The following is a 21,512-nucleotide window of genomic DNA, read 5'->3' as shown; positions in this document are numbered from 1 at the left end:
AGTGGTTGGAGTTCTGAAATTACAAATATTATTTAAATCCATTTAAAAAATATTGCTCATAATTTTAACTAAAAATTTTAATTTTTTAAATATATAAACCACACAAATCGTACCACATTATGATGTGAATTACACAATTTTTATGATAGCCCGTGATAATGATTCGAATATTTGACCAAGTCACATGTGAACGAGCATTACCCATTAGTGAATTCAAAATAAAAGTTCGCAATCCATAATAATTTTAGTGTAAACTAAACTTACAATTGGTCTGGGCGTTGACATGTTATCTTGCACCAAACATTGCAAAGAGCTTGATATAGATCGTCAGAGGTTCTGTGCGAGTCAACGTTAAAACAAGTTTGAAGTTTTTCTATATTGACCGCTTCAAGTTTTTGTCTTGGTTTCCAAGTTCAAAGAAGATCAATTCAAGGTTTATACTATCCTTTTTCCACTCAATGATATATTATTAAGATTGATTCAAGGTATCTGATCAAATTTCCACACAAAAAATTAATAAGAATAGTTCAAGGTCTATGATCCTTTTCCCACTCTTAAAATTAAATAGTATAAATTTTTTGAATCAACCAAAAATTGGATAATGAATCTTATGAGCTGTGACGATCTATTTATATAATTGTAGTTTTAGTTCGTCGGTGAAGTGAAGAAGTGAAAGTTATGTGGTTGCCAGTTGCAGCCATGTGTATAGTGCGTAGAAAATCATAACTAATTTATTATTAACAAACATAAACTTCTTCCAAGAAATTTCAACTAAAATTTTAGTCATTAGTTAGAAATATTCCTAGTAGCTAACTTTATTTTAAAGGATATTTTCCCGTAACTCGCATACTTAAACTTGATTCATGTCAAATCAAGAGAGTTTGTGTTACAATTAGTTAAATTACTAAAATGTGGACATGTGGTATGGTTTAATTGTCTGTTGGATTGCACATGATGCTGATGAATGATACGATAACTGTTTTATTCATAATACCTGTAAGAAAATGATAGCAGTCATTTTTGAGTGTATTTAAATACTTTTAATCATATAAAGAAAAATGAAAGTACATGATGAATTCAATCATTAACAATTTTGGGACAGTGTGATTCGAATAATAATATGACATTGAAGTTTAAAAATAAGATCAAAATGATTTAGCGCTTGACATATTACTTTTGTAGTGTATGTTTAATTTAGTTTCGAACTAAATATATTTTTGAAAAACTAAATATATTTAGTTCGAAAGATACCTGGGTTATTAATATTAATAAATTTAAGATATTATCTTATTTATTTTCAATAAAAGTTTTAATTATTAATTTCACTTTATATTAATAAATATGTAATCGTACGAGTAGAGATGAACAATAAAAAAGGAATCTACCCACGCCGCCTTTACTTGTGAAAACTCAAAGCCTCATGGATTTGAGCACCAGATTTTAATATATTATCTTCAAAATCAAATATTAATTTAGAATGAACGAAAGATATTTAATATAAAAGAACACTAATAGATTTTTAAAAAATAATTTGTATTTTATACGAGAGATAATAGTCCCCAGGCACCGACGTTCAAGATTACGGCAAACTAGGTATGTTTTTCTAAAAAGTTTCCGTAAACAGTGACTTTTATTAGTGCTGTAAAATGATCTGGGTGATCCCGTGCGCCTTACTCAAGTACCGCATCATATTATTTTTAGCTTGTCCAGATTTGGGTACATGATCGTTTTATTCGGATATAAACCGTCCCGGGTATTTGAGATTTGGATCTGAACCAGATATGATCCAGTTTCGTATTTTCAAAATTTTAAACCGGGTAGTTTATGATCCATCGAATATGAGCCGGATATGATCCACTAACATCAAATATCATTATTATTTCAGTTATTCAAATAATTATCATTTAGTCCAAGTAAACAGAATATTATAAAGTATAATAATTTTAAATTAAAACTTATAGTTATATGTTGGTATATATCATTTATTAAATTTATATGAAGATAATAACCATGATCACATTAAATAAATCATATTTGATGAAGATATAAATTTAAATAAGATATTATAATTTTATAAAATGATGACTATTTACTCGCAAATATGATGATGTTAAAATATTATATGTATATGATTTTGAATCGAATATGAATCATGAATCATATTCGGTTATTCGGATAGGATCATATTATGAAAAATTACATGAGACCGAATCTGAGGGGATATAGGTGTGCTCGTATCCGGGATCATATATTATACGGGCTTAATTTTTCCGCCAAATTTGGATCGTTTTTAAAACAGATATGAGATATATATCATATTTTTGAACCGAATATGAGGCGAGACACTGGATAGTCCGTATCAATTTACAGCCCTAACTTTTATACATCAACTTGTATATATAACCGTAAAGCATGATCATGTAAACTGTATTTTCACTTTATTTCTAGAATAATACAATGAAAAAGGTTCGGGCATGGTTAAAAGAATTTCATTGATTCCGTGACCGAGAACAACGTACCAAAAGCAACAAGAATGAGATTCATATGTTTCGTTATTTACAAACAACAACATGCATACAATATGTACATCCACTCAAAACGCATTTCAAAAATTTTACCAAGGAAAAAATGTATATTTTAATCTTTTGAAAATATTTTAAAACGAAAAGGTTTCAAGTGAGAATTTTTTGAGTGGCTCAACTATCACCGAGCCCCGACACAATTGCAATTTGCAGATTCGCCTCCTCTTTGAACAGCCCATCGAGCCGTTTGTCGTGAGTGGGCCCCAGTTGTTGACGTGGCCAATAAAATACTATCCACCTTGCATTCTTTGCCGATTTGTACAACCACCTTTAACAACCAAAACGGGCCCTTAAATTAAACCGGCAACTTAGCCGGGTCATTGTCTTTTGAACCGGTCTTATCATTTTTAACCGAACCCGGTTCAGAAGATGCCGATGCCTCGCCATCACCGGCCACCACCTTTGATCTCGTCGACAACGCTCTCGACAAGAATGACGGCATTCTAGAGAATGTCCACCGGTCTGATTTACCCTCTACACTGTCCATTCGTTTATAAGATCTTCCGCCTTTATTTGATCCCTCATCGTGAGAACTCGAGGCAGCACAACTTCCGGTCCGTTCCAATGATCTCTTGATTATTGTGTTTCTCAACTCTTCGGGCAATCGCAATGTGTAACGGTCCACATTCTCACCTTGTTGAACCAAAGAGTGGCCGGTTGAGTGTGATCGGGGAAACAAATTTCCAAACTCAGCTAACTTGGACCGGACTGAACCGGATCTTGGCGGCCGGTTCACTTTCACACTGCCGGCTCGCTTCATCACATCCGGTTTAGGCATCTCCAGCAAATAACTAGTAGGCTTTTCTTGATTTTCATCAGGCACAATCGTTACATGAACTTCTCCCCGTGGCTGATCACTCTCCACCACATGATCTCCCTCATGAACCAAACCCGAAACCGGCGATTCTCGCGGCTGCTCCACCGGTTCACCAGCAACTGGTACAAGATCGGCTCGGCAAACCGGACATGTAGTATGAGAAGCTAGCCACATATCAATACACTCCAAATGAAAAACATGGTCACATTTGGGAAGCAAGCGCAAAGTCTCCTCATCCTCAAATTCATTCAAACAAACCGCACATTCCAACGCGCCTTTCCCGACATGCAAGCCCTTCACCTCCGAGTAAGCAAGCGTCGGAAGCGCGTCGATGGCCGTCGCGTCCAGCCCACGCGCCGCAGCAGCGCGTCGGGACCGCATGGAGAGCGTGGCCCGCACGCTCCCCTCGCTCGACTGAGAGCAGCGCCGTATATAAATAGAAAAAAATCCCATGAAAAAAAGTGCCGTCACTAAGACAGCAATAATTATAGCCATTGAAGGGCTGAACTTCGCGTAGGGGTAGGGGTCCGGCGTCCCCGGAGTTGCGCCGACCTGGCCGTTGACGGCGGAGATGGCCGGAAAAATGAGAGATAACACGAGACATGCATGGCGTTTAGTTGCCGGAAATGTACACATTTTTATTTCCATAACGTTATTATTTCGAAAAATTGTGTTTTTTTTGGGAGAGTGGGGGAGTACATGCGGCGGAGACAACGGAGTGTTTGCTTTGCTTTATATAAAGAGAGAATGATGAAGATGAGATTGAGAATAATATATAGTAAATGACAGGTACATACAAAAAATGTATTTCTAAGGTAAGTCGTGAGATACAAGGTTGTGTTAAAAACTAAGATCGAGTCTTAAAGTTGACATTCTATATGAGAAGGAATTCGATGGAAGCTTCTAAAGATTAATGTGTGATGGCACTAGTGAGATCACTTATGAACTCAAAATAATAATGATTGTGAAAATTATAGGAAATGTAATAAAATAATTATGTGCTTATCTAAATGGATCAAGGGAAAAAATAGGTTAACGGCATGGATACGCTGGTCAAAGATGGGTGGCGTGTGACACGTAGCTTTTTTATGTGCTTGTTAGTTGTTACAAGTTATTTTAAAATATTCAGGAGATTAGGCTAATAAAATTGGGGAAAATGACCAAGAGAAAATGACTTCCCGTATCACAAAATATATATTGCATTATATTTATCCTAAATTTTTGCATTTTTTCCAGACTTGGTTTTCACCTTTACTCGTCATCCAATAGGATGTACTCCTTTCGCGCGCCCGGCTGGTATATTTTGGAGGACAGGGATTAAAATGTATTTCAAAAATTTTATAAATATAACAATTATAAACTATTTTGATGTTTTTTAAAAAAAAATTAATATTTAACTTTCCATACATAAAAGTAATTTTAAAATGAATTATACAATTATGTTCATGTGACTTAAAATATGTGTCAAATAATATAAAATAATAAAATAAGAGGCACTGAGGAAATAAAAATGGAATATTTATAAATATACCAACTTTTTAGAAATTATTTATAAAAATACTGTCAAGTTAATATTTTTTTTAAAAATACAATTTTTTCCTAAATTATTTACAAAAATACGACTTGCAACTTTTGCAACCTCATTTGCAACTGTTGCAAATGACGTTGCATAAGTTGCAAATGAAATTTCTCGTTTGCAACTGTTGCAAATGGTGTTGCAAACGAGGTTGCAGATGCAAATGGTGTTGCAAACGAGGTTGCAGAAGTTGCAAGTCATTGCAACTGTTGTCAAATGTTGTTGCAAATGGTGTTGCAAACGAGATTGCAGAAGTTGCCGGTCATTGCAACTGTTGTCAAATGTTGTTGCAAATGAGGTTGCAGAAGTTGCAAGTCGTATTTTTGTAAATAATTTATAAAAAATGATATTTTTAAAAATATTAAATGTTACTTTTGTAAAAAAATTCAAGAGGTTAGGCGTTATGAAAAAAGTCCAATAATAATCAACCGGAGAAGTTTTCTTTAAAATATAACTATTTTCCTTATTTTCCTTAAATTTGATATAAGTACTCCCCCCCCCCCTATATATTTGTATATATCTAATGACAGAGATATGACACACACTTTAATATTCATGTGAAGTGTAGTTTTATAACTTATTCCTAAAATTTTATTTTAGAATAAAAAATTTATATTCTAATTTTTATTTTGAAATATAAAATTTCAATAATAAATTATAAAATTATATTTCAAAAGAACATTAAAGTGTGTGTCGAGTAATGAAAAGAACTTATAAAAATGAGTGGGATGGAGAAAATACTTCATTACGTTATAGTTTCCTACTAAATTTATAGAAAAAAATCAAAAATTACAGAAAATAGTTAATATATCGATTACCTTATAAATGACTATAAACTTGATTTAATTTTAGAAAATATTAATTACTTTTCAAATAGAATTATATAAAATATATTTTCGTTTTCATTATATTAACATAAAACAAATATGTTGAGTAATACGGTTCTTCTCATAGAACCTAAACGTAAACAATAACGTAAGATTTTGTATAATTCAATCTTAAACGGACACATTATATATCTAGCACGCATAAACACGTTAATTTAGCTATGCAAATAGATTCAGATATTTTTTGGGATTTTTTTCACTAAATTATAATGATACTATCTATAGCGTGTTTCACTGAATTTAAATTATGAATTATGAATTAACTTGAATTAATGATAAATTGCGGGATTGAAACATCTGTTCAGATGATTTTAACTCATTAATGACATATATATGTTATTAAAAATATAAAGACAGTCCCTTCTATTCTAAGAGTAGATGTCCATGATAGGGATCTAGCCGCCACTTTTTTATATTCTCGATCTTCATCTATCAAGGTTTCACAATTGAATCTCACCAAAAACATTATTATTTTATATCATAACTTAAAATAAGTACATATCAAAAAAAATTACCCAATTATCTGATATCTACAGCAACACTTTTTTCATTAGCACTTTTTCTGACAGCACATCAATTTTTAACCGCACTTCGAAACAGACACTTTTTTCATTAGCACTTTTTCTGACAGCACATCAATTTTTAACCGCACTTCGAAACAGACCCTGAATCATCTTTGATCTTCCCTCCTCTCTTCTATACTTAGTTTTCCTAATAAAATTAAGATTTAATTTTTTATAAGTGAGATCATGTTGAGGCCTTGTTATCAAGGTTATTTATCATGCCTATATTTTTGGGATATTATGTTATATTTTGAAAATATTGCGTGTCTTTGTACCAAATCTTGTGATGTACAATTTTAACCGAAATTTTTAAAATTGATCTTATTGTACTTTAATTTATTTAACATATATGATTGAATTCAAAAATTGATTTTCTCAAATTAGTTCATTTCAAAATTTTAACATAGTACATAAAAGTAATTTAAAATATAATAAATTTATTTACATTATTCCTTTCCTTTCAAAATCATGGACTTATATTATTTTTTTAAGAGTTAAATTGACTAATTTTTGAATATAAGCAAAAAAGTTGTGTTTTATATAATTGTTAAAAACTGAAAAATATATTTTATAATGAATTAAATATATTTTATAATAATGTGATTTCAAAATTTTTGTATATTCTATAATATTGTAATTATTAAGTAAAATTTGATAATCTCATTAAATTCAATTAAAATTATTATTTTAAGACGAAGGAAGGCCGAACCGCGGAGTGTTTCATCTATAACAACTAACAAGAAGTCAAGAATGTAATAGGGCATATATCTGGTTATTGGGCTGGTGGGCTGCTGGCTCCACCGATAGACTACAGATGTTAGAGCATCTCCAACCATGAGGACCCCTTAGCTAAAAAGTGAGTTGTCATGCCAAAAATAAAAAATTTAGCCAACCACTTCAAAAATTCACACTCCAACCACAGTGACCTGTTGTCTATAAATTTAGCCAACCTCCTATGGATGGCTAAATTTGTCGAACCTCTACAGGTCTGTAAGAAATCTGTAAGAAGATTGCACATCATTTATTACCATATTGAACTGATATATTCTATTTTAACAATCTAAAATATTAATAACATGCTATTTTTAAATTATAGCCAACCAATATAGTCAATACCATTGAAGAGAAATGTCTTACAGGTTCAACAAATTTTACATAACGTCTTACAGGTCCAATTTAGCCAACCATTATAACCAACACCGTTGGAGATGCTCTTAAGTCACTATACCTTGTATAGGCCGTCAATCTTTACACACGAAATGTCGATTCTTAAGCCAGCCGCGACGATTGTCTATCGATATTAATACTTAAAAATGATTATAAACAACGATATTTCAGAATTGCGTAAACTTGGCTAACTTAATTTTTTGGATCCCTAACATTCTTCAATAATAATGCACGAGTGGGAGAAGAAGTGATGAGAATCTCAGATAACATGTAATGTTCGTGTCACCAATCAGATTAATTTTAAGTATAATAAAAATCATTTAAAATTGAATAGAACTGGAAATTGAAATTTTTGGAATGAAACTGTAATTCCAGTAATTTCTAATTCATTTTGGGTCAATCGGGTGATTTTTAATTCCTTTCGTATTTTGTCTTAAGATATCGGATAACGACATTGGTCGGGTTTCGGGTCGTGTCTGATATTGTTATCCCAAAACGGCGACATCTTTAATAACATGTGCATTATACGTCCTGTTTTCACTTTTTTCGGATAAGCTTGGTCTGGAGTTCTAATTAATAATGTTTAAATTAATTTTTTATGATAAATTTTTGATTATTTTAGTTACAAATCGCATGTTGTAATTAAATATAACGATCAGAAGTATAATAATTGAAAATGAATACTCCGTATATAACGCCTGTTTGCGATAAAATAAGATATTATTAGTTGTTTACCAAAACTTAGAATAAAGTTTTGAGTTGAATTTTATTTGTACAAAATATTCCACTATTCATTAATTGGGTGAACTCAAAAAAGTTGCTTTTTGCTTAAAATATAAAAGTGAATGAAAAGTTAAAAATAAGTTAAAACTTATGAGTGATTAAAGTGTTTGGTAAAGAAGTATAAGCCCTCAAATAAAAGTTAGTATTCTTAGTTTTTTATAAGTACTTCTTGACTTTTTACCTAAACGGTACCAATTCTAACTTATAAACCCAGAAGTTGGGTTTTTAAGTACAGTCTTTCTAATGTGTGCCCAAGGGCACACAATAATCACTAAATTCTATAAAAATGACCTATTCTGATTGGTGGAGTTGATGTGAATGCAGGGGGCCATTCTCATTTATTATTCATCCATCAATCAAAAGGAGTTATTTTTATTGGAGTTAGAGACTATTGTGTGCCCTTGGGCACACCATAGAAAATTCCTTTTAAGTAATAGCCAAACGTCCCCTGATAAGATAAGCAGGGTTTCGGCCAGGGTTGGATTACAAACAGGCTTCTTTCTTTTATTTAAGTTGATCGCACGATCCATCTTATTTCATGAAACAGGCCGGCCCATAATATGGTACCGTACAAGTCGAGACAGATACCTTCAATTGGGCTTGAATATGATATTGCCAAATTGGGGTATTGGCCTCAACTGACACAAATCTCCATCTTAATGCCCTATTATTATCGTTCGGTGACGACGAATCGTGTAGTGTTTTGCATTTTAGGACAAAATGCTACATGATGTAGCGTCTCAAGTCAAAATCAAAAACAAAACGAAACTTGATGCTTCGTTGGAAGAGTAGACGAAGCTTCATGTGACGTTTACATTAATTTTTGAATACTAACATGTTATTTCGTGTAGCGTTTAACACCCTAAATGCTACATCATGTATTGTTTTTTATCAACTCTAAGATGTTTTTTTTAAGTATAACTTAATCATTCTAAAAACCAACGGTGAACCCTAAACTATTAACAACCGTTAAATTATTATATTAAACTGGTTCCTCAGTTTTAAGGCCTCACGATCCTAAATCCTCGAATTAATTGGGTTTAGGCTCGAGGGTTTAAGGCTTTTAGGCCCTAAACTCTCAATCCTAAACTCTAACCGCAGGGCAATTTAATTTCAAGTATAAATTAATCATTTTAAAATCCAAATATGAACTCTAAAATATTAACGACTGTTAATATACGTTCCAATTATTACTTTATTAATTTAGTTTCTTAGCTTTAGGGCCTCACGACCCTAAGACCTCGAATTAATTAGAGTTTAGGCTCGAGGGTTTAGGGCCTCCCTAAACCCTAACGTCGGACAATTAATTTTCAAATATAAATTAATCATTCTATAACCCAAATATTAACCCTAAAATACTAACGACTATTAATTTACGTTCCAATTATAATTACTTTATTAAACTGATTCATCGACTTTAATCTTTATTTTTTTAAAGTTAAAAAACGGTACTTAAAGTGGTGTTTTAGGTTCAAAACACTACTTTAAGTTGTGTTTTGGGTTCAAAACGCTACTTCATCATAGGTTACTAATATTATTTTTAAAAACAGAATAAAGGAAAAAGGGAAAAAAATGTCTCCAACGCAGGATTAAGTCGTGTGATGAAGTTTGTCAGTAAATGTCACCTCCTTCTCTATCTTCTCCACCATCTCCATCTTCACATTCACCTCCATCTCCGCCACTTCCTCCACAACCTCCACCTACGCCGCTGCCTCCTTCACCCCCATCGTTGTCGCCTCCTCTCCTCCGCCTCTTTCACCTTCATTGCCGTCTTTTAATTGCAACCCCAGTTGTCTTCCACAGCTCTGGCGAAGCTATACCGTCGGAAACCACAGTTTCATCCCTTTGTCTCTTCCTCCTCCACCATCTCAGCCGTCTCCTCTTCACAATTAGTTTTACACTTGTTATTTTTAATTCATAGTTATTGTTAAACATGTTAGATAGTGTTATTATTCATAAAGAAACATAATTAGCTTAAAATTACAATTTAATTTAAGTTTTAGATGAAATTTTATATTCAATACTAAAGTATTATTCATCTATACTAATCATTTATAATTCTCTAAACTGTATTATTCATGTCATCTGAACACTTTTATAAATAATCAAATTATTTTATAAGATATTAATGACCAAACATGTTTTGTTAAAACTTTAAATATATCCTTACATAAATCCATTAAAATTTATTTTAGACGTGTATTAAGGTTTAAGATGCTATATTTATGTGTACTTCATATTTTAAGTGTTTTGATTATTTTATTTAAAAAGTACCAAATATATTAAATAAAGATTAGAAAAAATGTTGGACTTTATCGGTGTAATTACTTGTCTAGAAAGTGAAAATACACCAAATTGTTTTGTTAATACATGGACCTTAATCTATGATCTTTGTGGCCATTTTGAGTCGAAATTTTTGAATTTTTTGAAATCTGTATTTTATGACTAAGATTATCAAGATTTATAATATGTTATTAAAAGCATTGCTCAATTTTATTAATTTTTAGATCTAAGATTGGGACCGACTCTAGATATTTTAAACGATATAGGAAGGACCGGCCCTAGAGATTTGGATGTTCTAGACGAATTTTGAAAATTGTACCCCTATTTTTTTATGATCGTAAGCAAAAATTTACATACATTCAAATTATACATTGACATGATAAAAACATTAGTTTAAAATTAATAACACAATCAATTCAGATCCATGTAAATATATAAATGCATGAATTTATCGTTATAATGATGCTCTAGGCGTTGGCCTTGGAGGGCCCGGTATAGGATATATAATCAAGATCTTAGAAATTTTCAAAACAATTAATTAAAATCTTTATTAATTAGTCGAGGTGCATAAGATTTTAAGTTTTGGTTAAGAGGAAATCAATCATGTTTTATAATAATATCTAACAAAATCTAAACTGAATTTAAGACAATATCTCTAAACAAAATCTAATTCTAATCTGTAAACATTTAATTTATAGAATACGTTGCCTATATATATAACTGCTCCAAGTACATTTTGCCATATATCGATCAGATCAGAGAAAGAAAAATAATAACCATACCAGCATTTTCATCCATCTTGACCTATAAACTTCATACAGATTTAATCTTTCTTACCTTTGTAGTTCATCTTTTGAGGTATTACCCCAATCTGTCCATAATACAAAAATCATCTCCCCGTTTTATTTCTCCCTTTTTCTTTTTGTTCATTTCTTAGTTCAGTTTGAGATACAATTTCTTTATTAATTTCAAAAGTAAACATCTATGATATTTGTCATCTGATATATCTGTTTTGATTGTTTAATTTTAAAATTTATATAAATCATAAAATGAATTATTTTTTATCGATGTTACGAAATTTTTTTTATCTTTGATCAAACTTGACGAGATAGTCTGGGAGTAAGTCCCACCTAGGAGATTTAAGCCTAATTATTTTTTAAAAAGTTTGAATTTGATTACATCTAGTCATCTAGACATAGTTCACAATTTTTTTTTAATTTTTTTTGGAGACGTTATCAGCTGAAAGATCTTAAAAATAGTTTGCTCTGCACCTAATGTTTGGATATTTTTACTTGGTTTTTCAATTAACAATAAGTTTCAAAAGAATTAAAATGTTTTGTTTTCTTGTTTCTAAATTAAAATGTTTTTTTCTTGTTTCTATCTTCTCGATCAGTTTATATTTAAGAAAAATAATTTAAACAATTTTTTTCTAATTTGATTTGTGTTTCAGATCGATTTATAGATCCATGTAATGTTTTTGCAATGGGAAGCAATGTAAATTACATTATGATTGTTAATTTTTATCTGATTTTGGGAATATTTATTTTATCTCATAAACTTAATTATGTTGGCAGTGCAGGGTGATGATGCTAAACATGACAACCTTGAAGCCAGTACTCCTCATTTTAATTCTGGTAATATCTGCAAAATCATTTGGATATAATATATGAGCTTAAATTTCTCACGCAATTTACATTTAAACACACACTCACACATATATAGTTATAATGCATTTCTAACAAAATATTCAACTTTCACAGAATTTTTTGATTTAATTATTATATTAAATCACAAAACAAGATTAATATTCATTTAACTGTTGTATATACATGGTGCAGGCAGGGGTTGCTTTGGTGCCTCCCAGTTTGATGCTGAATAAATGGCACACTGAGACCAAGAGCATGGAACAAAATGTTAAGGTGTATACTCAGACGAAGCTTCCCCAGGAAATAATATCCGGAGTCGAAGAAAAAGCAGAAATGTTATCACCCTTCCATATATCCACAACCAACTTGGCAAAAAAGCTCAGCCCCGATGTGAAGAACAGAAATCTCTCCATTCCCCACATTGAATCAAAGGTACATTTATTTGGCTGTTATATTATTCTCCAGTTTATTGTTACACTGCTGTTTCTGTTGTTTGAGTGTGTAATTGTCTTTCATATGTGTTTATAGGTGTCTCCTTTGTTGTTTCAAGCATTTTCGACCATTCCGTACCTCTCACAAGTGTCATACGTACAAAGAGATGGTTTGTTATTTTCATACTACAAGCAAGGCAATCAGCAACCTATTGCTGTTTATACAAACACCTCGGTAACTTCAGCAGCCAAACACAACCTCACTTGCTACTCCCAGCCTGCAAATCGCGATACTGGGAGATTATATGGAGTGGTTACTTCCCATTCCTGTAGCACATTACTTAACCAGTCAATGCTTCATAGTGTCCTGGAAAGTACCAATGGAACTGCTTTTGTGGGACCTTCATGGATTGACAACGACGATCTGCTATTTCTTAATACAGCTGTTGTGGATGGGAGAGGAGCGCTATTTCAGCTGGGATTTGAAGTAAAGGCTATAGCACAGTCCTTATTTGGCAGCACAAGGAACCACGGAAGTCTGTTTTTGGGCACAAAGGGCGGGCAAGTACTCACCAATGCTAAGATCCCGAACACTCGAATTGTTATTGTTGGTAACAATTCAGTTGCAGTGAAGCTGTTGAATCACAATGGTGATGAAGTAGGAGATGTTGCTGGTGACATTACTTGCCAACCAAATGATGGCACAATACAACCTACGCCTATCAACATTTTGGGAACAGAATATGATTTCTATTGTTCAACAGTTGAAATCCTAGGGGTGGATTTGGTAAGTATAGCTTCTCTTAATTATTATTTTTCCTGTTGTAACTAACATTTCATTATTGTTTTACTCTATAATTGATGATTAAAGAAAACATAATATATCGTGTACATTGTCTCAGAATTTGTTAATGTATATTCTTTGACAGGTTTTGGTATTGGCTATGCAAGTTCAGGGACCAGAGACATCTATGCACAAGAACTTCAACGAATCACATAGATATCTCATTGGGACAATCTGCGCCATACTCATTTTCACTACCGTTTCTGTAGTCTTTGTTGTCACCGCATCACAGAGAGTGTCTAAGTTGCGTGCTGCTTTGGAAGAACAAGTGGCTGCAACAGCTCAAGAAGAAAGAAAAGGTAATAGGAGGAGTAGTTGCTACGCGGAAGCCAGTCACGATGTTCGTGCCTCTCTGGCAGGGATTATCGGTATGGTAGATATATGCCTCACCCAAGTCGAGCCTGGATCCAGTTTAGAGGGATATATACAAGGCATCCAGACTTGTTCACAAGATCTTTTAGGTAACAATTAATGCATAAAATTTCTATCGCCAAAATTATATGAAGCTTAGTCATAAATAATGTTTCCTTTTTTTCTCTGTACAGGTCTTTTGAATAACATTCTTAATAGAAGTAAGTTGGAAGCAGGAAAACTGACCAACGAACATGAAGAGTTCAAGATGTCACAACTACTTGAAGACGTAGCTGACCTCTTTCATGTCGTTGGCATGAAGAAAGGTGTGGACGTCGTGTTGGATCTCAGCGACGGATCAGTCAATAAAATCGATCACGTAAGAGGGGATCGCAAACAGCTGAAACAGATACTGGCAAATCTGGTCAGTAATGCTGTTAAGTTCACCTCCGAAGGATACGTCTGCATCCGAGCTTATGCCAGGAAGCCGGCTTTTTCCAGTTCAACACCTGCTTCAACTGAAAGAGGTCTATCATGGTTATCATGCTTTGGTTTTGCAAAAACCGAAGCACCTACCGAGTACACAACAAATGTTCGAGACAATGACAATTGCATGGAGTTTGTTTTTGAGGTAGATGATACTGGAGCAGGAATTCCCCAAGATAAGCGTGAAACAGTCTTTGAGAATTATGCTCAGATCAAAGGTACTTCTGCGGGGCAAGAAGGCACGGGCCTCGGGCTTGGCATCGTGCAGTCTCTGGTATGTATCAACAAAATACATCATCAACTGTAGTACTATAAACAAATAAATAATACACTTTCTTGCATTACTAGAACGTTATATTACTTATATCATTTTTATTCATCAGGTACGTTTAATGGGCGGGGAGATAGAGATTGTGGACAAGGAGGTAGGCAAGAAAGGAACTTGCTTCAAGTTCAACACCTATATTTCTGTATGTGAGACAGATCAAAGGAATCAATCCGATGACACAGGATCACATGTCAGTGCTTATATGTCTCTACGCGAATCCTTTTCACCACAAGGTAGTAGCTCTGAACTAAAAGAAGGTTCACGAGTTATTTTCTTCATCCAAAATGAAGAAAGGAGTCGAGTGTGCCAGAGGTTCATGGATAGACAAGGAGTTGAAAGCCTAATTGTCCGGACTTGCAAGGAACTGGCTTCTTCCTTGAAGAGAATGATCGGACACGTGGGGGTTCATTCTTTGAGCGGTTCTTCCAAGAAGTCCGATGGACTTCAAAGCCTAGCTGGCTCAGACACTTCTAGCCCTAGATTAGATGAAGCACAATTCAGCCCAGCCCAAATTGATCAAGAGATACCTTCTACACACAGGACAAGAATCAAAGAGAGCCTGCTGGCAAACTTTACAGTGATCATCATTGATACTACAGTGGGAGCACTTAGTGACCTCATTGGACTCGTCGCTGAAATCCGAAAAAACCTATCTACTGGTGGCCACAGAATTGTGTGGTTAGATAGCTCTGGATTTGGCAATACTCGACTACAAGGCCTCCGAGACACACTACATGCAACTGACATCATTCTATCCAAGCCCCTCCACGGATCACGGCTGCATCAGGTACTAAAGCTTCTACCTGAGTACGGAGGAGAAAGGCCTGCGGAAATGTCAGAGGCCTATCCACCAAATTATGCATCATCGGGGAGCCTGATCGCATCGGATAGCCTAGTCGCATCACCTTCTTCAACTAGCTCTCCTACACCTCAAAAATCAGAGATTAGAGAAGTTGATAGGCCTTTAGCTGGGAAGAAAGTGCTGGTAGTCGAGGATGCCCAAGTGCTACAAATAATAGCTACTGCCGCTCTTTCTGCACTCGGGGCATCTTTTGAAGTTTCCAATAATGGACAAGAGGCTCTCGAGGCGGTCTCCAAAGGTCTCGAAGATAAAAAGACCTCCAAATCTCTGCCCTTTGATTATATTTTTATGGATTGCCAGGTAACATTATTATTATTTTTTCTTGTGACAAAACATTATTATAAAAACACAAACACTCTTACACATGCATATATATAACAATGGTGTTACATGTTTGATCAGATGCCCGTTATGGATGGCATAGAAGCAACCCAAAAAATACGACAAGAAGAAGCCAAGTATGGGGTGCACATTCCCATATTTGCGGTCAGTGCATATACTGAGGGTCCAGAGATCAAGCTCATGGAAGAAGCCGGGGTCGATTATAACCTCGCCAAGCCCTTGAACATCCAAAAAATCAAGGAAGCTCTTAGTATTTTTGAAGACCAGAGATAGTTTGTCTCCAGCTACTTGTTTTGTCTGTATTTGTGATAAATATTTGTCTTTACATTTCGTCTCAGAAGAGTGTAACTGTTTGAGCTAATATAAGTTGGGATGATTTAAGCTATTCATTTCACTTACCAATCTAAATTGACTAAAGTGAGACAATTCATATCATATATGATATTGACCTAATGAGTTTGTCATAGCGTCGCAGTAGAAACCATATACAAATTTTGATGCTTTATAATTTAGTTAAAAAAAACTAACTTACTATTTATATGTGATAAGTAGTTATAATAATAACTAAATTTATATTTATAAGTTAATAAAGTGTCTAGATAAATTTTATTATAAATTACAAGTTTTTATTTAACTTAAATTTGCATGTTATATTTTTATAGAAATACTAACTTAACTAAATAAAAAAAATACAATATATCTATTTCTTAAAATGATAATTAAATAATTAAAAATATATATATATAATTTCATAGAGTGAATTGGTGTAAAAAGTATTAAACGGAAATTGCCTTAAATTAAATGTAAAAATAATAGATTTAAAAATAAGATATTAAAATGAGTTGTAAAACGGTTTTTGACATAACTAAAAAATTCTTTTTAACTTGCACTGCTTTAAATTTGTCCAAAATAAAAATAATTATTAATTAAAAGGACCTGATAAAAAAAATGAAATATATATTGTGGAAAGAAGAGGAGAAGAAAAACTGAGAAAGAGATAGGTTGTCTAACTTACACCTTTAGTATATATGAAAACGCTAAAATAAGCTATATTTATCATTATCTAGCTAAACGCACAATAAAAATAGATAGCAGTGCGATGGACAATGGGCTTGACTACAATGATTGTGTTACATTTTGTTTCGATCATTGATTATATTTTTTTTATTAATATGTTACTATTATTTCAATAGAAGGTACTGTTTTCCGCCTCCATTCCTGAACTTGGCACATGCATGTGTGAGACTACCATGACTGCTATTAGCCTATTACCCTGTTAGCTCCATCTCGCCACTACCCTCCCGGTCTCAGCTAGGGGTGTGCACGGGTCGGTTCGGCTCGGTTTTTAGCTAAAACCGTTACCGAACCGTACATGTCGGTTCGGTTCGGTTTCTACCTTAAAACCGTTACCGAACCGTTTCAAACGGTTTTTTTCGGTTTGGTTAACCGTCGGTTTGGTTACGGTTTTTTTCGGTTTCTTATAATAAAAAATATTATACAAATTTAATAATCAACTCAAAAATTTTTTTAATAAAAAATAAGGTATAATCACTAATTAAATATTATTCATTAGTACGTATTTTACCAAAATAAATAAGAAAGAAAATATTTAAAATATAAATACTTATTAATATAATCGAAATGAAGTAGATGAGCACTATTACGGTATGTAAAGATGATCCAGAAATGTAAAGTATGAATCAACCCAGTGTTTTTTTTTAAGGAAACGAACTTGCATTACTTAGAAATTATCAGAATTCAGTACAAGGCTTAGTTACACAGTATCTCTTTATGGAAATGATGTTAATTATTATCTACTCTACAACTCTCTCTCTACTTAAATATAACAAACTACTGTAACTTGCTGACTTGTAACTATAGTTGTGGTGGATAGTTCCTTACTTAGCAGATAATATACCAATAATACCAATGTAATAATTTATTTTATATAAAATATATAATATTTAATAAATTATATAATATTATATAAGCGGTTCGGTTTTTCGGTTCGGTTTTAGGTGTAAAACCGTAACTGTCGGTTCGGTTGAGCTACGGTTTTTTTCGGTTTTTGTCGGTTTCGGTTTTTTTCGGTGTGGTTTTTCGGTTTTTCGGCTCGGTTTCGGTTTTTCGGTTTTTTTTGCTCACCCCTAGTCTCAGCTATTTCAGCTGCACACGATTAAATTTGACCACACATTCCCATCAAATTCAGTTAAATTTGACCATTTTAAGTCAAGTTTAATTAAATTCGATCGGAATGTGCGGTCAGTCATAGGGTCAAATTTAACTAATTTGACCAATTAATTTTGGCCGATTAAATTTGATCGCGTTCTATTAAATAATAGCAACATAATGACAGTAATACATACCTATTGCATACACCAGCCTATTTAATTATAGATACTTAAAAAAAGATATCCATACTTAATTAAACACACTTTAGATATTACTGCACTTGAGCATAAAGTAGGCAATAAAACCTAAACTATTGAAAGAAATAGTGGAACCAACCATGTGAAATTTTATATTATAAAATTTTTCTACTTGTAGGAAGTTTGAAAATATAAATAAGTACCCAAGATATTTTAAAAAGAAAAGTTGTAACAAAATGAACAAAACGATCGAAGGGAAATATAAATCAGTAGTAATACAATGGATGAGAAGAAGTGGGTATAAATCAATAGTAATACAAAAATGTTGAACCAACTTATGAGAATCAAACTGAATATATAGTACAAGAGATAAATTTGTGATGTAAAGCGGATGCGATCACTCCAAAAAAATTGACAGAAGCCACAGATAAAATCGACCTCCCTTTATAAATTCGATCATTCTGATCGAAATTAAGGTCGATCACTTCTAGTCGAATTTAACATCGATCACTATTATTTGATCATATTTAAACCAAGTCACTTTTATCGATCATATTTTTTAAATAGCGGTCACTATTATCTAGTAGCTTTTAATCTTAAATTCAAAAATAGAGACAATGTTTCCGCCCCACTTAAAAATGATTTTCTTAAATTCGACCGCATGTTTAAATCCGCCGAATTTAGGTTTAATGAGAACATGTTTGTATATTTGGTTTTACCTTTTGATTTTCATTAACTTTACTGAGCAGGAAATAAAATCTAATGCGTTCACATTTTGGTCGCTCTTAGTATTCACTAAGCTGGTGGATGGTCGAAATTATTAAATGTGACTTCGTTGGTAGAAAATATGAAATGCCACTGGAAAATAACTCAAATGCGATTAGTACGTTGGATAATAACAAACGTGACCGTCTAAATTTAGAAACCCTAGCTACTTTCTTTTTCTTTCCTCGTCGTTGTTCTACTTCTTGCTCCTCGCTTGTGGACCCCCCCCCCCCCCCCCCCCCCCACATGATTATCTTTGTTTTATGAGATCATCATAAAATATCAAGTATAGCTTCTTACTTCATAATTATATAAATGTGATTATTATGTTTCTATTTTACTACTTATTATTATTTTATCTTATATTAATATCCTTATAATATTTTTCTCGATATACATGTATGTATAAATATAGTGGTCTAAGGCTTGTTATACAAATAATTTGATCAATTTTTAATGCTTAGATTAATTATTCAACATATTTTTATGTTCTTATATTTATATAAAATAGGATTCCAATTAAATCAACATGTTTGCATGTTACATGATAACTCCAAATCTCGTCCAGGGTTCCGGTGCACTGTTCCGGGTAGTTTTGCCCAAGACCTAACTTGCAAAACAACGCCGCACGGGGGTGTGTCCCGTGAAGCGCCTCCGGCGTGATAATCAGTGATCGGATTATGCTTGACAAGTTGGGAAATCAGAGAGTATGCACTCTAGAGTATGATGTGTTTTGAAGGGAGAGAGAGAGCTTTGTTGGAGAAAATTGCACTTACCTTCTATTTTGGCTGGGGAGTTTCTTATATAGGCCCTCGGCCGCCACTGTTGCTACAGTGACGGGAGTGGGTCTGTAGACACTCCTCAGCATGGGTGACTGCTTTGGTGCAACTACTGTCCTTTCTTCTTTCCTTTCGGGATTTGTGCATGCTTGTTATCCTGTTTGCTTTGTACTTTGTAATGATGAGATCTGATTCTGGGATCTTCGAGTCCTGTAGCGGGGGCGGGCACTGTAGAGGGCTTCTGTAGCGTGGTACCTTATCATTACAGATGGCATCTAATTAGTTAGATTGGTCATAATCACTATAATGAATCAAAATATTGGACAGAGAATACAAAGCTGGTGCAAATATAAATAATTCTATTAATTTTACTTTTGACCATCTTCATCAAAAAAATTGTGGGATTTCTATATGTCCATGTAAAAATTATAATGATTCACATTTGAAGACTCCTAATACAGTCAAAAATGATTTGTAGCGATATGATTTTGTGCATTGATATATGGGATGAACATAGAACCATATGCCAAGATGAAGTAGGAAGGAGTGAATAATACTATTACTCCCTCCGTCCCAGTCAATAGTATACATTGGGGGACGGGGGCGCGACACGGACTTTAATGCTTCAATATAGTATAGTTCTGTAAATTATTTTTAAGATTTTCTTTTTTTGTATAAAAGTATAACATTTATATTTTTATACAAAAAAAGATAGTATTACTCCCTCCGTCCCAGTCAATAGTATACATTGGGGGACGGGGGCGCGACACGGACTTTAATGCTTCAATATAGTATAGTTCTGTAAATTATTTTTAAGATTTTCTTTTTTTGTATAAAAGTATAACATTTATATTTTTATACAAAAAAAGAAAATCTTAAAAATAAGTTGTGGAACTATGTTTTATAAGAGACTTAAAAAGCGTGTCGAGCAGTGAAAAAGAAACGTATACAATTGACTGGGACAGAGGGAGTAATAATAATAATAATAATAATAATAATAATGATAATAATAATGATAATGATAATGATAATAATAATGATAATAATAATGATAATAATAATAATAATAATAATATAATAATAATAATATAATAATAATAATAATAATAAAATAATATAATGATAATAATGTATGATAATAATGATAATGATGATAATGATAATGATAATGATATGATAATGATAATGATAATGATAATGAAAGATAAGCTAATGATAATGATAATGATAATGAGAATGATAATGATAATGATAATGATAATGATAATGATAATGATAATGATAATGATAATGATAATGATAATGATATGATAATGATAATAATAATAATAATATAATAATAATATAATAATAATAATAATATAATAATAATAATATAATAATAATAATAAAATAATAATAATAAGAATAATAATAATAATAATAATAATAATAATAATATAATAATCATAATAAGATAATAATAATAATAATAATAATAATAATAATAATAACAATAATAATAACAATAAATATAATAATAAATAATAATAATAATAATAAGAATAATAATAATAATAATAATATAATAATAATAATAATAATAATAAAATAATAATAAGAATAATAATAATAATAATAATAATAATAATAATAAGAATAATAATAATAT

The 21,512-nt window shown here is 32.4% G+C and overlaps 3 protein-coding genes across 3 annotated transcripts; 2 read left to right on the top strand and 1 right to left on the bottom strand.

Annotated features, from left to right (window-relative positions):
- Positions 1 to 2,475: 2,475 nt before the first annotated feature.
- On the bottom strand, positions 2,476 to 4,225 carry LOC108213157 (E3 ubiquitin-protein ligase ATL6). Its single transcript, XM_017384919.2, has one exon. It carries the CDS (start codon positions 4,045 to 4,047, stop codon positions 2,878 to 2,880), a length of 1,170 nt encoding a protein of 389 aa, XP_017240408.1. The 5' UTR covers positions 4,048 to 4,225; the 3' UTR covers positions 2,476 to 2,877.
- Positions 4,226 to 9,993: 5,768 nt separating this feature from the next.
- On the top strand, positions 9,994 to 14,051 carry LOC108223091 (histidine kinase CKI1). Its single transcript, XM_064086659.1, has 4 exons — positions 9,994 to 10,209; positions 12,497 to 12,736; positions 12,833 to 13,522; positions 13,665 to 14,051. Exons 1-4 carry the CDS (start codon positions 9,994 to 9,996, stop codon positions 14,049 to 14,051), a joined length of 1,533 nt encoding a protein of 510 aa, XP_063942729.1.
- Positions 14,052 to 14,132: 81 nt separating this feature from the next.
- Positions 14,133 to 16,321, top strand: LOC135150888 (histidine kinase CKI1-like). Its single transcript, XM_064088525.1, has 3 exons — positions 14,133 to 14,690; positions 14,800 to 15,906; positions 16,009 to 16,321. The coding sequence occupies exons 1-3, from the start codon at positions 14,199 to 14,201 to the stop codon at positions 16,219 to 16,221; spliced, it is 1,812 nt and encodes a 603-aa protein (XP_063944595.1). The 5' UTR covers positions 14,133 to 14,198; the 3' UTR covers positions 16,222 to 16,321.
- The last annotated feature ends 5,191 nt before the right edge of the window (positions 16,322 to 21,512 follow it).

This window comes from Daucus carota, chromosome 1 (assembly GCF_001625215.2).
Source record: "Daucus carota subsp. sativus chromosome 1, DH1 v3.0, whole genome shotgun sequence".
Lineage (NCBI taxonomy): Eukaryota > Viridiplantae > Streptophyta > Magnoliopsida > Apiales > Apiaceae > Daucus > Daucus carota.
This window is presented reverse-complemented; position numbering and strand designations above follow the sequence as displayed.

Bases quoted from the DNA above. Each gene is read 5' to 3' on its own strand.
- LOC108223091 (XM_064086659.1), top strand. From the start codon at position 9,994: ATGTCACCTCCTTCTCTATCTTCTCCACCATCTCCATCTTCACATTCA. The intron at 10,210-12,496 runs GTTTCATCCCTT...TACATGGTGCAG, and splicing joins CTATACCGTCGGAAACCACA to GCAGGGGTTGCTTTGGTGCC. The intron at 12,737-12,832 runs GTACATTTATTT...ATGTGTTTATAG, and splicing joins TTCCCCACATTGAATCAAAG to GTGTCTCCTTTGTTGTTTCA.
- LOC135150888 (XM_064088525.1), top strand. From the start codon at position 14,199: ATGTCACAACTACTTGAAGACGTAGCTGACCTCTTTCATGTCGTTGGC. The intron at 14,691-14,799 runs GTATGTATCAAC...TTTATTCATCAG, and splicing joins TTGGCATCGTGCAGTCTCTG to GTACGTTTAATGGGCGGGGA. The intron at 15,907-16,008 runs GTAACATTATTA...ATGTTTGATCAG, and splicing joins ATATTTTTATGGATTGCCAG to ATGCCCGTTATGGATGGCAT.
- LOC108213157 (XM_017384919.2), bottom strand. From the start codon at position 4,047: ATGGAAATAAAAATGTGTACATTTCCGGCAACTAAACGCCATGCATGT.